This window comes from Rhinatrema bivittatum, chromosome 3 (genome assembly GCF_901001135.1).
Source record: "Rhinatrema bivittatum chromosome 3, aRhiBiv1.1, whole genome shotgun sequence".
NCBI lineage: Eukaryota > Metazoa > Chordata > Amphibia > Gymnophiona > Rhinatrematidae > Rhinatrema > Rhinatrema bivittatum.
This window is the reverse complement of record NC_042617.1, coordinates 552,029,432-552,044,210: the sequence shown is the minus strand read 5'-3', so window position 1 is coordinate 552,044,210 and position 14,779 is coordinate 552,029,432. Positions and strand designations below refer to the sequence as shown.

Here is a 14,779-nt window from a genome sequence, read left to right as displayed (position 1 = left end):
AGACCCCTGAGTTAGAGGTATTTAAGTGTGACCTTCTGGTTGCATATACTTCCCGTTTATAGGCCTAGTAAGACCTCAGTTGGAATACTGTGTGCAATTCTAGAGACTGCATTTTCAAAAGGATATAAACAGATTAGAGCCTGTCCAGAAAGTAGCTATTAAAATGCTTATATGGGGATAGATATAAAGGTCTGTCTCAGCCATCTGCAACTAATATTTGTTTTATACTCCAGCCCGTCTCCTTCCAGGTAGCTTGTAGGGAACAGGAGGAGGTGGAAGACTGAGGCTGGAGCAGATCAGAGCCAAGTCACTCTAATCGAGTCCCTCCACTCCTAACCTGTAGAGAAGGAGAGGGGCTAAAATTGGAATAGACAGAAAATAGTCGGACTTCGATCCTTCAGAGATCTCCTTTTTTTTTTTTTTTAAGTCATGTCAGACAATTTGATATAATTCCTTTATCAGTGCTTCTTTAGAAGAATTTAATCTTTTATGCAAATGTTTTCATGCCTGCATATGTGGCCCGCCATACACCCCTGACACAAAGACCTGGATGTATTTTGAAAATCTGCAGCTGCTTTGTCTCACATTTGGCAGAGATGACATTAATTCTAGTTAACAATTTGACAGATTCTGCTAATGCTGAATGCAACTTACAGCATACATAACCTCATAAACTTCAAAAGATGAAAACTTTCTGAAGAAAATATAAAAAGGATGATTGTGCTGTGTTTCAGTCCAAAACCAAAGTAACATTTCCTAGATAAGTTTCTAACTTATATGCCTTCACTTGATAAATAATTCATTTTTGTGCATGATAAAATTTTATATATATGTTTTAAATATTGTTTAAAAGGTTTTAAATAAAAAAAAATTGACTTTCACATAGCGAGAGATGTGAAACTTTATGGAAATTTGACATTTACAGTAATTGCCACAGAATCTTGAAAACTTTGCTGCAGGAAACGGGGGGTTGCATGCGTATGTTTGTAAGAGAATTCCATGCAGGCAGTAGTCTGCTGAAAGGACTGACGTCTGTCTCAGAGATCGCACCTAGTGACGCCCTTTAAACAATATATTTTATTCAGTTGGAAAAAATAAATCGCAGCTTGTAAAGAATCCAGTTTTCTGAAGGAGAATTCAACAGTGCACTAAGAGTGACAGCTAGAAAAACAGGCAATGAAAGGAGGCACAAAGGAGAACGGAAAGAGACTGAAGAGTTCAGAGATTGTTAGAGAGACATTTTGAGAGGATGCAGTGGGATTAGAGCTGTAAGCTAGCCTATGGCCAATGGCACCATTGATTAGGGGGTGCCACCGCTCCCTCACAATGAGTCTGAAGAGAGACATTGCCTCTCCTCCCAACACAGCATTTGAGGCTTAAGAGCTCTGCCGCCAGTGGGAGAAGAGGAGGGAACTGCTCCTGGTGTTCCCCCCCCCCCTTCCTCTTCCAGGGGAGGGGGAAGTACAAATCAGGCAATACCGCCCCCCAAGCTCTGTGCTTTGAAGGAGCCCCGTTTTGACTGCCTTAGCGCCCCGCTTCCAGCAGCACTGTTTCAGGCTCGTGGCCCGAGGTGCATTGCCAGGAGGAGGAAGGGTACGACATCATCAGGCCACCTCCTCCTCCTTTCTGATGTGACCGCGGGGGATCCAAAAAATACACAGGGCCAAAGTTGCTCTTCGCTGAGGTCGGGCAGTAAGCTGCTGAGCTGCCTACACCAACCTCCCTCCTACATGAACTCTTCAGGGAGGGAGAGGAGGAAATTGGGAGGTGGAGGGAGGGGAATGGGGTGGTGGAAGATGAGGTTAGAAAATGGGATGGGGTGGAAAACGATGGTGGAAGATGAGCGAGGAAGAATGAGTGGGTTCGACAGAACAAGAAAGGATGCAGCTGTTGAGGGGAAGGAAAAGGGGGCCAGATAGCTGGAGATGGTAAAAGAAGCAACCTAATGAGGGGAAGTTGGAAGTACGAAAGGGAGCAATAGAGGGGAAAGTTATGGAGGTGTAGAATTGGCAAAGAGAACTGGAGGGAGGGAGGGAAAGGGAGATGAAATCTAGAGATGAATGGATAGAGAGGCAGAAATCGACATGAAGAAAAAGGTAATGATCAATATTAGGTGTAGAGGAGAGAGATGTAATGGGACAGGAGACCCTGAAAGAAGTAGGAGACCAACAAGTGGAAGGCAGGAAAAAAGATGAGGGCCAAAGTGATTAGCAAAATAAAATGTCCAGACATAAAGGGACAAAAAAAAAAGGACATTTTATTTTCAGTTTAGGTCTGGTTTTCAGGATATCCGCAATGAGTATGCATGCAATATGTAAGCATACAGTTACATAGATATCCTGAAAACCAGATCTGTTCGTGATACTCCAGGAACAGAGCCGCCTATGTTGAGGGTCTGTTTGTGCTTGACATCATGGCTTAAAGGTATAGACTTTCTTTTTCATCCCTTATTCCTTAACTGAGAGTGAGTAGGCTTTTATGGTTTAGGAGGTTATATTATCTGTAACTTGATATACTATTTATGTTTTATGTATTGATGAATTGTTGTACCTTGCTTTGAATGTTTGAGAAAGCAAGTAACAAATTAGTAATTTCTACCTTATTTATTTATATTTACTTAATCTATTAGGTAGAGGTTATTGATCAATTTTGTTCAGTTTTGTAAACTGATGGATTTATGTTTTTCCCCCACCTCTCTCTCTTTCTCTCACAGTTGATGGATGTGGGCACATGGTAGTGCACCATGAGAGTGGCACACTGACCTCTAAGAACTATCCTGGTACTTACCCTAATTACACTTTCTGTGAAAGGAGAATTCAGGTGCCCGAGGGCAAAAAACTATTCTTAAAACTTGGAGATGTGGATATTGAATCTCAAGATTGTGAATCCTCTTACCTTAAGATCTTCAGTGGCTCTTCAGAGCTGGAATATGGTATGTATGTTTTGTAAAAGAAGACTGTTTGATGTATAGTTTTAAAGGAGATGTATATTTTTTGGTAGGGACAGATAAGATTTTATTTTTGCAGCATCAAAATTCATTTTGTCATGCCATACCATGTGGGAGATCTGAGTTTGATTCCAGAGTTCAGCATTTGCTCTTTAGCCAACTGGTGCTGGAGTTGTTGTAGAGGCAGAGTTTACAGCCCGCAGGAGAGAGAGAGAGAGAGTGGCCCTGCCCTTGTACAACAGCTGGCACCTGCTAGCGAGACTCTAAAGAGCTCCTGTTCAAAAGGAGCCTCGATCTATGGCCTCTGGCCAAGAAATGTTGCTGTAAGATGGTTTAGATCAGTGATTCTCAACCTTTCAAGACTTACTTTTTAAATACCTCTGAAAACTTAGGTGCCTAAGTTCAGCAGAAAATAGGTGCCTAACTTAGGGACTTAATTTTGAAGCCTAAATTTAGACGCTTAGCTTTTGTCTTCTTGAATATCAGCCCTCAAGTGTCTGTTTTGGCAGGGTTTTCTGGATGGCACCATAGCAGTGCATGTGCTTCTGTACAACAAACGGGTTCTAGCAGCTATAGGGCCAGCCGCTGCCAAGTTTACATCCCAACAGGTAGGGCAGGAGCACCTGGGAGGCTTTTTTTCAGCTGGGGAAGGGGGGGGAGGTCCTGGGACAGAGCGTGACTGACAATTTCTACTGTGTTTTGGTTATTGGGTTAAAAAAAAATAGAACTGGGGGCTGGGGGAGGGGGCCAGCACAGTAGTTGTTCACACAAGTGGGCAAAAATGCTAGCACTGGGCGTGGACCCAGGAGCAATCCTCGGAAGTATTTCTTTACAGAAAGGGTGGTAGATGCATGGGACAGTACCTGAATTCAAGAAAGCATAGGACAAGCACAACGAGGGAGGTGTAGGGATTATAGAGCTGAGTAGCTGTGTGGTTGGGCAGGCTGGATAGGTCTCTTTCTGCCGTTCTGTTTCTATGCTATCTTTCCAAAATCCGAGATGTCTCATGGATCCCCAGGTTCACAAAGATCCAAAATCTACAGAAAACACCATATTTACATTTTGCTTTTCCTTATCTGGGTTATTTTAAGGTTTTTTCCCTCAACTGTGGCTCTGTTGTTTCATTAATCTCCTTTCTCTTCATCTGTCCTTCTCCAGCTCTCTCTCTTTCCCTTCATGTCAGTAATTTACCTGTTTCCTTCCTCTCTCGCACTTCCACTTCCCTGCCTTTTCCCTTCTGAGCCCTCCCTCTTTGCAACACTGGCTCTCGGCCCTCCTTCTTATTTTTTTCCCCCCTCTTTCTCTTACTAATTCTTTCCCCTACGCCTTCTTTATTAGCTGAAACCTGCAAAATGTTTCTTCATTGATAAGCAGGCATAAATTGACCATAATGTGGGTAACGTCATCCAGTGGCACCACCACAGACCCAGTTCTCTCGGTGCCCAGTAAAGACTTTAGTGAGCACGTGCAGGAGTTCCCGTGCACGCACACTGCCTCGTGAGCCCCTCGGGCTTTCATCATCTGAGCCTCTGCACACGTGTCTCGCTCTCATTTAAAACATTTTTTGTTTAGTCTTTTTTTTTGGCCTGTGATTTCTGCCTCATTATATTTTTTTTATGCCGTTGACTCATCGGCCCCCTTAACGGAACTTTTCAATTTTACCAAAAAAGAAGAATCTTTAGGATGGAGACGCCCAAGGGCAAGAAACCCACATTCAGCAGTTTCAAAGCCTGCATTTGTGAGTGCCAAATATCCATCAGGCAACCCATGCTGTATGGTGTCACTGCCTGGGTCTGACCCATAGCTCATCCAGCAGCTATAGCTGTGGTTGGATCTCAAGAGGGCTCAGTAATACTGTGCCTGGAAAGATGGAAGTGCTGAGAGAGGCACCCGCAAGGCAGTCCAAAGCTTGGCTGAGCAGCAGAGCTGCTCCTCGTCCAGGAGCGAGATGTCTGCTCTCATCACAAGAAATTGAAGCGGGCATCTTCCCATCCCCTTAAGCATAGAAAAGCTCTCGTCTTGTGGGTCCACTGCATGGATCCATCATAGGTCAGAGGTTGAGTGTGGCATGGAAGTCTGTGCCTCTGATTGAATTGCCAAGAACAATGCCTACGTGACCCAAAGGATTTCCTCCAGGTCTGTATCCTTTTAGGGCCTAAGAAAAAGTCAACACCATCGCCTCGGGACTCCACCAAGTTGGGGGCCTTCCATGACACTGAAACAAACTGTAGCCTTTGCAGTTGCACCTTTCAGTTTTTTTTCTAACTATTTTCCTCATTTTATTAAAGTTTCCCTTTTGAAAGTTTAGTGTTAGAGCTACAGATTTACTTATTGTCCCCCTTCCAGTTATTAGTTTAAATTTGATCATGTTATGATCACTGTTGCCAAGTGGCCCCACCATCATTACCTCTCTCACCAAATCCTGCGTTCCACTAAGAATTAAATCTAAAATAGCGATCGTGATGGGTTCATATGCATCTCAGACCCATCTTTCTCTGTAGTGGGTAGGAAAATTGGTGATTATTTTGAAATAGAATGCACAACACACATATTTATAAGTATAGAAGTTTTACTTATAAGTCTAAGAATAATCAATAAAAGCATACAAGATTAGAATTTGCATTGAAGAATATATACAAACATTCTTCCCCCTCACAGTTTTTAATGTGAGTCTTATATATCTTTGGAAAGATAAGAACATAAGAAATTGCCATACTGGATCAAACCAAGGGTCCATCAAGCCCAGCATCCTGTTTTCAATAGTGATCAATCCAGGTTACAAGTACCTGGCAAGTACTGAAACTCTTAAGTAGATCCCATGTTACTGATGCAAGTAATAGCAGTGGCTATTCCCTAAGTCAGCTTGATTAATAGCAGTTAATGGATCAGTTTGATTTGTTTAAAAAAAAATGAATCAAATATTAAAAACAAAAAACCTCAAAAAGAGAAAAAAAAAAGGAAACAGGACCTTCGGACCCCACCACTTATCCCTCCCACCTGGAAAAATGCCAGAGCTGGGACATCCCTCCCCAGCCCAACATGTGTTTTGGCCCTGTATGAAGGTACAACAGCAAGAAGGGAAGTGAATAGAATAAGGATGGACAGAGAAACCATTTGCTTTTTTATTGATCATTGGATGTATGTTGATCCTTATGTTTGTCCTCTTGACTTGGATCCTCTTCTTTAAGTTATAGTAAAGACTATCTTTTATTTGAACATCAACTATAGACTCCAGTATTTTCATTGAGTTTAACCCAAGTGTGGACTTACTGGGATGGATGGACTCTCTTGTGATTCCTGGTTTCTTCCGGTTGCACTGGTGTTGGCGTCCCTGCTTTTATATTTCGCTATTTGGCACCTTGTGGAAATTGGCAGTGTAGAGTGTGAAGTGGTCACGGAGATAGTGGTGGATAGCACCAGGGCCCCAGAAGGGAAATCTTCCTCCCTGTCCGGATCTGAACCCAGACCCCGTAGCATCCCTAGTATAGGATGAAGCACAAGTAAGCACGGGACATTCAGTTTCACAGAGCTGGGGGCATAGATTACCAAGCTAGAATAAAGTTCCCCCAAATTCAGAGACTGAGACTTGGCCGGGCAAACCTGGGGTTTTAAATCCACCCCTCCCCCACCCCCACACACGCTTTTCTGACCAATAAGTTTTAACCGGGTAAGTTCTTATCCTGCTGAAACCTACCCAGATGAAAGCAGAGGCAGCGCAGGGGGCATTCTGGGGAGGGGGTTTAAACTTAGCCAGGTTGCACTGATATTCAGGATTACCCAAATAATCTTAGTTGTGGGGGAGAGCAGGTCTAAAGTTATCTGGGTACATTTACCCAGATAATTTTAAACAGAACTGGCTACATTTTGAATATAGTTGGTTAAAAAAATAAAATAAAATAAAAAACCTGACAGACCAGCAAGTGGCCCAATTATTTAACTTTTTTTTTTATTATTATTATTTTATTTCCCCATCCCCCCCCCCACTCTCCTCCCCCCAGGCAAGGAATAAAATGTAGGCCCAAAGCGGTTGTATGACCCCCCCCCCCCTTCTCCTACTTAAAAATGAGGGCCACCAACCCCCCCCCCCCTCCAAGTTTAGTTTTATTCCTGCTGGAGGGAGAGAACCTGCTAACCCCCCCCCCCCCCTGCAATGTAAAAAAGTTATCCCGGTGGGGGGGGGGGTGGCCGCCGGCGCCCCCCCCCCCCCTCACTCCATGGTGCAGAAAATATCAGAGCGGCACGGGACGCTTGCTCAGGAGGAGGCGGCGGGCTTGTGTCCTCCCAGCTGCCCTTTGGCTGCTTTTGAGCTCAGACCTGTTTTTGCGAGGGGTTTGCAGAAGGTTTTGATGTCAGGAGGGTAGGAGGGGGGCCCTCACAATTTACACCGTAAGATATTTGGCTGGGGGGGGGGGGGGAGGACGGACGGCGGCCGGCAGCTCCTTCCTGCATATCCTTTTTTACATTGCAGGAGGGGAGGTATCGGCTTCTCCGCCTCCTGTGGGACATAAACCGTTGCCAAAATAAACGCCTGACTGGAAGGGGGAAACGTTATCGTCCGCAAGCCTGAAATGCCCCGGTGGCCAAGGCGCTAACTGCTTTCGGTAACTGCCTGGGCCTAGAGGGCTGCTTTGCAGCAGAAATTCCAGGCTTCTTTTACAGTAATTAAAGTCCTTTTGTTGTCGGCACTGAAAGCTGGGGGGATGCCAAGATAGCAATGTTTGCTGTATCGATTTCCGGCCCAGGGAGTTGCTGCCGCAGCTTGTGTGCGGGACAGCACGTGCCAACAGGATCTGGATTTCCCCCATCAATTCATTTTCCATAAGCCTCTAAGATGAAGCCAGCGGTATAAACAATATAAATGAGAGAGATATATTTTCTTTACTTAACAGAGAAGCAATATTGCAAGCACTTTTTTTTTTTTTTTGTTAATGCACAAGTATGGAGAGAAGAAGATTGGGGCATCAGCATAACTCTCAGACTTGGCTGATTTGTCGGGGCGGCGGGGTTGTTCCTAAACCCGTTGCAGAGTTTTCAGCAGTTCAGTCTTTGCAGCCTGGACAAGGACTCTACAAGGAACCTTTTTGTCGGGCTTAATCACAGCCACGGGCAGTGCTAAAATAAACATGTAAAATGAGAAAGTGCCTCTCTTCATGAGCTTATTTAAAAAAAAAAAAAAAAAAAAAAAGTTTGGTTGCAGCTGCGAAATGCAACAGGAGTAGGCAGAGAGTTCAGAGGATAGTTAGTAAAATGGGAAAAGGAGAAAGAGACCAAATATGGTCCTCTTAGTAGAAACGGTAAGAACAGAAGAGAGGAATGTTCAGAAATCACAAAAAACCACAGGCAGACATGACGGGCAGAAATGTCAAAAACAAAGGGAGGCAGGAAGAGGAGTGAGACAAACTGCCCAGATGATAAAACGAGAGCCTAGAACCTCACTTAGACATCTAAGGGACCGCTGAAAATCCAAAGGGAATAGAAAAATAAGATTTAGCAAAGAGGAGGAGCCATTGGAAAGCAGCTCCATCGCCTGCTATTTACAGACCTAAGGAGGAAAATGGCATTAATGAATGTGAAACGATTACAAACACTTTTACACAAATGTGAGTGGATAAGGCCCCGGCACCTGACTAACAGCCCGATCCAGTAAAGTCCGTGGGAGAGCGGACTAACGCCCGCTCTCCCGGCGCGCGCACCGGCCCCTCGCCGGTGCGAGCGATCCAGTATTTAAATTAGGCGACGCGGTGCAAACGAGGAAAAGGAGGCGCTAGGGACACTAGCGCGTCCCTAGCGCCTCCTTTTGGCCTGGAGCGGCGGCTGTCAGCGGGTTTGACAGCCGACGCTCAATTTTGCCGGCGTCGGTTCTCGAGCCCGCTGACAGCCACGGGCTCAGAAACCGGACGCCGGCAAAATTGAGCGTCCGGTTTTCGGCCCGACAGCCGCGGGCCGAATTCAAAATTTTTTTATTTTTTTTTTACTCTTTTTTACTTTTGGGGACCTCCGACTTAATATCGCTATGATATTAAGTCGGAGGGTGCACAGAAAAGCAGTTTTTACTGCTTTTCTGTGCACTTCCCTGGCGCCGGAAGAAATTAGCGCCGACCTTTGGGCGGCGCTAATTTCTTAGAGTAAAATGTGCGGCTTGGCTGCACATTTTACTTACTGGATCGCTCGGGAATACCTAATAGGGCCATCAACATGCATTTGCATGTTGATGGCCCTATTAGGTGCCGCGGGTGGGCCGCGTGTTTTCCTCCCCTTACTGAATAAGGGGTAAGGGAAAACACGCGTCCAGAGCAGGGTGACAGTGCGCTCCGACGGAGCACACTTTACTGGATCGACCTGAGTGTAAACTCCAGTACACTAAAGTAGCTCACCGCACCCCTCGCAACTCTGTTCAACTTGTCCTGGAAGTCAGGGGAGGTTGTGAGGGAGACCAGACACTATATACCAACCATTCATACATACACCAAGAACTCCGAAACCAGAAAGCACAGTAGTAGCAGCAGTGCTTCACCTTTGAGGAGCGGGGAATGAGCCTTCTCTCCCTCACCAAGGAGGGGCCAGCTCTCACAAACCACCCTCCACTCTGTCCCCATCAAACCCCTTCTTTTTCTCTTGTTCTACATCTCCCTTTGCCTCCACTTCCCTAGGTCATCCCCCTACCCTCCTCGGTCTCTCCTTTGGCTGACAGCAGCAGCAGGCGATCGTGGAGGGACTGTGGGCCCATGGGAACCAGCAGCAAGAGGTCACTCAGGTCCTGCAAGCCTGCAAGAGGTTGATGAGTTAGGGGGACAGCAATCTGTTCATGCACAGTGCTTCTTCGAGGGCTCGGTTAATTTGACTGCTGCTCCTCTTCCCAGTGCTCGGAGTAAGTCACATCCAGTGCACAGTGCAGGCTCTCCCCTTCTCACTAACAGGCCGATACAGTACAGTGCGCTCCGTTTAGACGCGCATTTTCGACGCTTTACCCCTTATTCAGTCGAAAATGCGCAGCCAACCGTCCCGAAACTAATAGCGCCCGCAACATGCAAATGCATGTTGATGGCCCTATTAGTTATTCCCACGCGATTCAGTAAGTAAAATGTGCAGCCAAGCCGCACATTTTACTTTCAGAAACTAGCGACAGGAGCGGCGGCTGTCAAACTCACTGACAGCCGCCGCTCCTGTCAAAAAAAGAGGCGCTAGGGATGCGCTAGTGTCCCTAGCGCCTCATTTTACCGCGGACCCTCATTTGAATACTAAATCACACGCACAGGAGAGTGGCCAGAGTGCGTGCCAGGAGAGCGGGCACTCGCCCGCTTTCCCGCGACTTTTACTGTATTGGCCTGTAAGTCTGGAGATGGGACAGAGGCTGGAAGGACTTAAAGGAGGTGGCTGAGGAGAAGTGCTGTGTGTTACACAAAGCGGGTCCTGCTATCCATGCCCTGCATACTGCTCATTAATTGCCACACGCCAGGGCTCACGCTGTAGCTAGGAAGAAGAGGCAATACACGATTGCACAGTTCTCAGAAAGGAGCTCCTGCACGTTTACCAGCCACCACTGTTGTCTCTTGTTGCTGCAGGGTGCTAATTGCAGAGCCTAAGGGTGGCCTGGATCTCAGCAGCAGGCAGTGGTGACTTCTCCATGACACAGCTGATCAGCAGGCACGCTGGTTGGGAAACATTCCAGTGGATGTTGCCTAACTGGATTGCAGCGAGGTTTTAAACACTGTTCCATACAGGAGAATGGTGAAAAAGCTGGATGGTATTGGAAAGAGGACAGAAAGCTGTAAACTGAATGAGACGCTGGTTGAACAACAGAACCCACAAAGTTGGGATCAGTGGAGTCTACTCAGGTGGAGATAAAAATGACCCAGTGGTGTTTCCAGGGCCTGATGTTAGGATCAGTTCTTTTCAATATCTTTAGCAATATTGCAGAGGGACTTGAGGCAAAAATGTTTGCTTGCAGATGATATAAAAATCAGTAACAGAGAAGACACACGGAAAGGGGTGGAAAAACTGCAAGAGGTCTTGAAAAATCTAGAAGCATGGTCAAGGGTTCAAAATAGCTTCATTTCTAAAAAGCATAAAATTGTGCAACGTTGCATGCAAAATGACACTAAGTGCATATGCATGAGAAGTACAAGAGCTGGAATCTGTTAAACAGGAAAGAAATCTGGGCGTAATCATTTCAGATTTTATTTATTTATTAACTTTTATTTACCGACATTCGTGCAGCACATCATGCCGGTTTACAAAGAACTTAGGTATGACCTGAACATTGGCAGTCTATGTAATAAAAACAGCTAAGGATATGCTTGTTTTGTATAGATAGAGGCATTCACAGGACAAGGGAGGTAATGTGGCCCTTGCACAGGTTACTAGTGAGAAACCCCCCACCAGCACCACCCTGAGTACCGACTCTGTTTTCAGTTCTGGAGGACGTCCCTTCATAAGGACATCGAGTGGATGGAAGCAGTTCAGAGAAGCACCACTAAAATGATACAGGGCCCAACACAAACTCCAAATATATTCTGTGGAGGAAAAAAGGTAAAGGGGGAATATAATAGAAAAAGTCAAGTATGTGATAGGCTTCAATAAAGCACAAAAAGATGAAATGTTCCATAGAAAACAAATTTCAGGGGCAAAGAGACATGAAGCAAGAGGGAAGAAGGCTCGGAAGAAACCTGAGAATATACTGCTTTACTGAGAGGATGACAGACCCTTGGAATAGCCTTCCAGCAGAGGTGGGAGAAAACAGTACTGTGATGCTTGGGACACAGAGGACAGTAGAAGGAACAGGGTCGGGAGGGTACAGCATTGCAAACAATCCACCCTTCACTCTCTCTCAAGAGAAGAAGCAAGGGGGTCAAGTGATGTGCAGAAAACAAGGGGTAAGATAGATGAGGCATGACCTAGTGACACCTCAGGTCCTGTGGTAGCCAGGTTGGTATCAACAGGCCACAACTGCTCAGAAACCAACTAGGTGTATTCTGACAAGGTGATGGTAAGCCACCTGGGTAGAGCTGATGAGTGTTGGATTAAGTATGGCAACGTGCATGTTCTATCCAGGATTGTAGGAAACCAGACAGGAAGATAGCAAACTCTAATAAGGAGTGATAGCCTACTTTTTTTTTTTTTTAATATTTTGCTTCAAAATGGATTAAATTGGTATTTCCCTATCCCCAGAGGACTTACAATCTAAGTTTGTACCTGAGGCAATGGAGGATAAAGTGACTTGCCCAAGGTCACAAGGAACGACAGCAGGACTTGAACCCTGGTCTCCTGGTTCATAGCCCACTGCTCTAACCACTAGGCGGCTACTCAAGCCTCTATGACTGGCATCTGGGATATATTCTTAGAAGGGTAGGCAAAAATAACTGGGCAGACTGGGTGGGCCTTTTGGACCTTTACTGTGAGCTGCTTTGCTACTACACAAGCACTAAATTGGGCGAGCAAGGATTCTGCTTTGCAGATGTGAAGCCCAAGCCCTTACAAGACAGCCTGATAAGATGCTTCCATTGTTGCTGTTTGTTGGAAGGGGAACAGGTGACTGCATCCAGTGCCATTTAGATGACACGTATATCAGGTAACTGTCATTCTTAAAACCTCTTAGATTTTTATACTTTATTTTGCTATTAAAGAACAGGCATGAATGTGTCCAGTTCAGTCTGAGTTTGTACCGTTCATGGTGTGTGTCTGAGTGTGCTAAGTAGTAACAGTACTGGTAGCTCAGTGACCAAAGTCTACTGCCAGGAGAATGAATCTGAGCCAACTTTCATGGGACTTAAAATGGGGTAGGCAAACTTCTGGACCTGAGGGCTTCATTAGAGGCCCAGTCTGTGTGGAGAGCTAACGAAGGTGCCCCCCTAGAAGTGTGTGATGGGAGGGGAAGGAAATACGATCTGATGGGCTGCTGGTGGCATGGCTTCTGGCTAGGCCCCATCTCGCTTCCATGGGCCGGATGTAAAGCTCCTGCAGGCTATAGTTCGTCCACCCCTGCACTAGAAATAACATTATAGTGTTTTGTTTTGGTTTTCCCGTTTGCTGACCTGCAGATGGTGCCGTTTGTTCTGCTTGCCAGGTTCTGGGTCGAATTGCGGGCCTTGGTGTGTATGAAAACCCAAGAAACAATTGAAAACTTTATTCTATATTTTGTTTTGTGTTTTGTTCTGGAGTTATTTTTAAATGTTTTAATGTTTCTCTTTACGTCCTTCTGAACGTTATTGTGACAGTGAATGATTTGTATTGTGCACTGTTTTCATTTTATTAAATACAGCCTTATCTAAGCATTCAGACTAGGCGTGTAAATACATGTGCTGTAAGGCTTTCGAGCAGTGCGTGTGACGCACCGTCCTGGCAAAATAACGATGAGGCTCAGCTGCCGTATTCTAGGAGTATGATTTGAACAATGTTAAGCCACAGTTTATAATGATTTTAATGACTAAGAAACTGAAATTCAACCAGACAAGTCCTTTTATGTTGCTGATTATTATGAATGTTATATGTACCCTGCCTTTAACTGTGGATGGTGTGCAGAATAAATCTTTTTTTTTTTTTTTTTAATAAATGATAGGTACTGTAAGATGTAGGATTTTTGGTCTTTCTACATAAAGTGTGAGGTGGGGGAAGGAATGGGGGGTGTATGTTACCTGCACCCCCTTCGGTGCCACAGCCCTATTAGAATATGGTGTGAGGGAAACAGGTTTCCTAGTCATGGCTTAGGATCTGAGGAAGCAGTAGCCCAGTTATGAGGGCAGCAAAGTCTCTTGCATGGGTGTGCCAGAAACTGACAGCCTTAGTCTCCGAGGGCTGTGGATGCCTGCAACAATCACAGGAATCTCCAGCCAGGAATATGGAGTTTAAAAAAAAAAAAAAAAACCCCAAGTGATAACTTCATCTTGTGGTGATTTGTGGCAATTAACCCCACGTGAAAGGGTGAATTAAAGATCCTTGACAATGCCCCTCCTTGAAGGAACATTCCAGCTCTTTTCCTGGGCTGATCTCCCCGCCCGCCTCTCCTGAGAGGAGCTTTTCACACCTGTGTCACAGTTTCATATGGCTGAAACTCACTCCCCCAACCCCCACCCCCCCCTCGCAATCTCGCATCCATTAAGCAGGACGCATTGCTGAAACCACAGGGTGTGATGAGGAGCTGCGTAATGTTGTAGTGGTGTCTCGAACATCACATTTCAGGTATTTCAGGAAATCCAGGCTGCCTTGCTCTGCAGGTTCTGGGAAGCATTTTCTAGCTGCAGAGTTTTTATGCACATGCTGTTACCATTAATGTGAAGAATTTTATTTTCATTAAAAAAAAAAAGAAAACACCACTGAATAAGTCATAACCAATTTGTATGCAGTAAAAATCTCCACTCTTGAATTCTGGGCCTAGTACAAATCTGTGCTTGGCTGAAGCTGGCTGGGAAAAGGCGAGAGTTCTGGCCTCTTCTGTACGTCTCCTTCAACACCCTCAGAATTAAGGAAGCTCGAACGCCTCTTCACTGCAGCCTGGGGACCCTGGCTCATTTTATATATATATATATATATATATTATTTTTTTTCCTTGCTTGCCCTTCTCTCCCTTCCTGTCAGCTACTCTTGGCCTCTCTGCTTACAGTCAAATTGGTCTTTGCGCTTTACAGTGGTAAAGCTCCTCAGCTGGCTGCATCCTCCAGCGCCGTCTCTTTTAAACCTTATAGACCCAGGGATGAAGGCAGAGGAGGGGGCCGAGAGATTTTGTGTCCCTGGTTACAATTTGATAATCATGGGAACTGTGAAAGCGATATCTGTGGCATGGCACTCATCCTTTTCCGAATAGTTCGAGTTGCAAGTTTGTCTGTGTGGCGGGTGGGG

The 14,779-nt window shown here is 45.4% G+C and overlaps 1 protein-coding gene across 1 annotated transcript in view; it reads left to right on the top strand.

Moving 5' to 3' along the window:
• Positions 1–14,779, top strand: part of DCBLD1 (discoidin, CUB and LCCL domain containing 1) — a 105,794-nt gene that overhangs the window by 27,992 nt on the left and 63,023 nt on the right. The window contains exon 2 of the mRNA XM_029596439.1: positions 2,714–2,932. Coding sequence (XP_029452299.1) covers positions 2,714–2,932 — 219 coding nt within the window. The remainder of the gene's footprint in view (positions 1–2,713; positions 2,933–14,779) is intronic.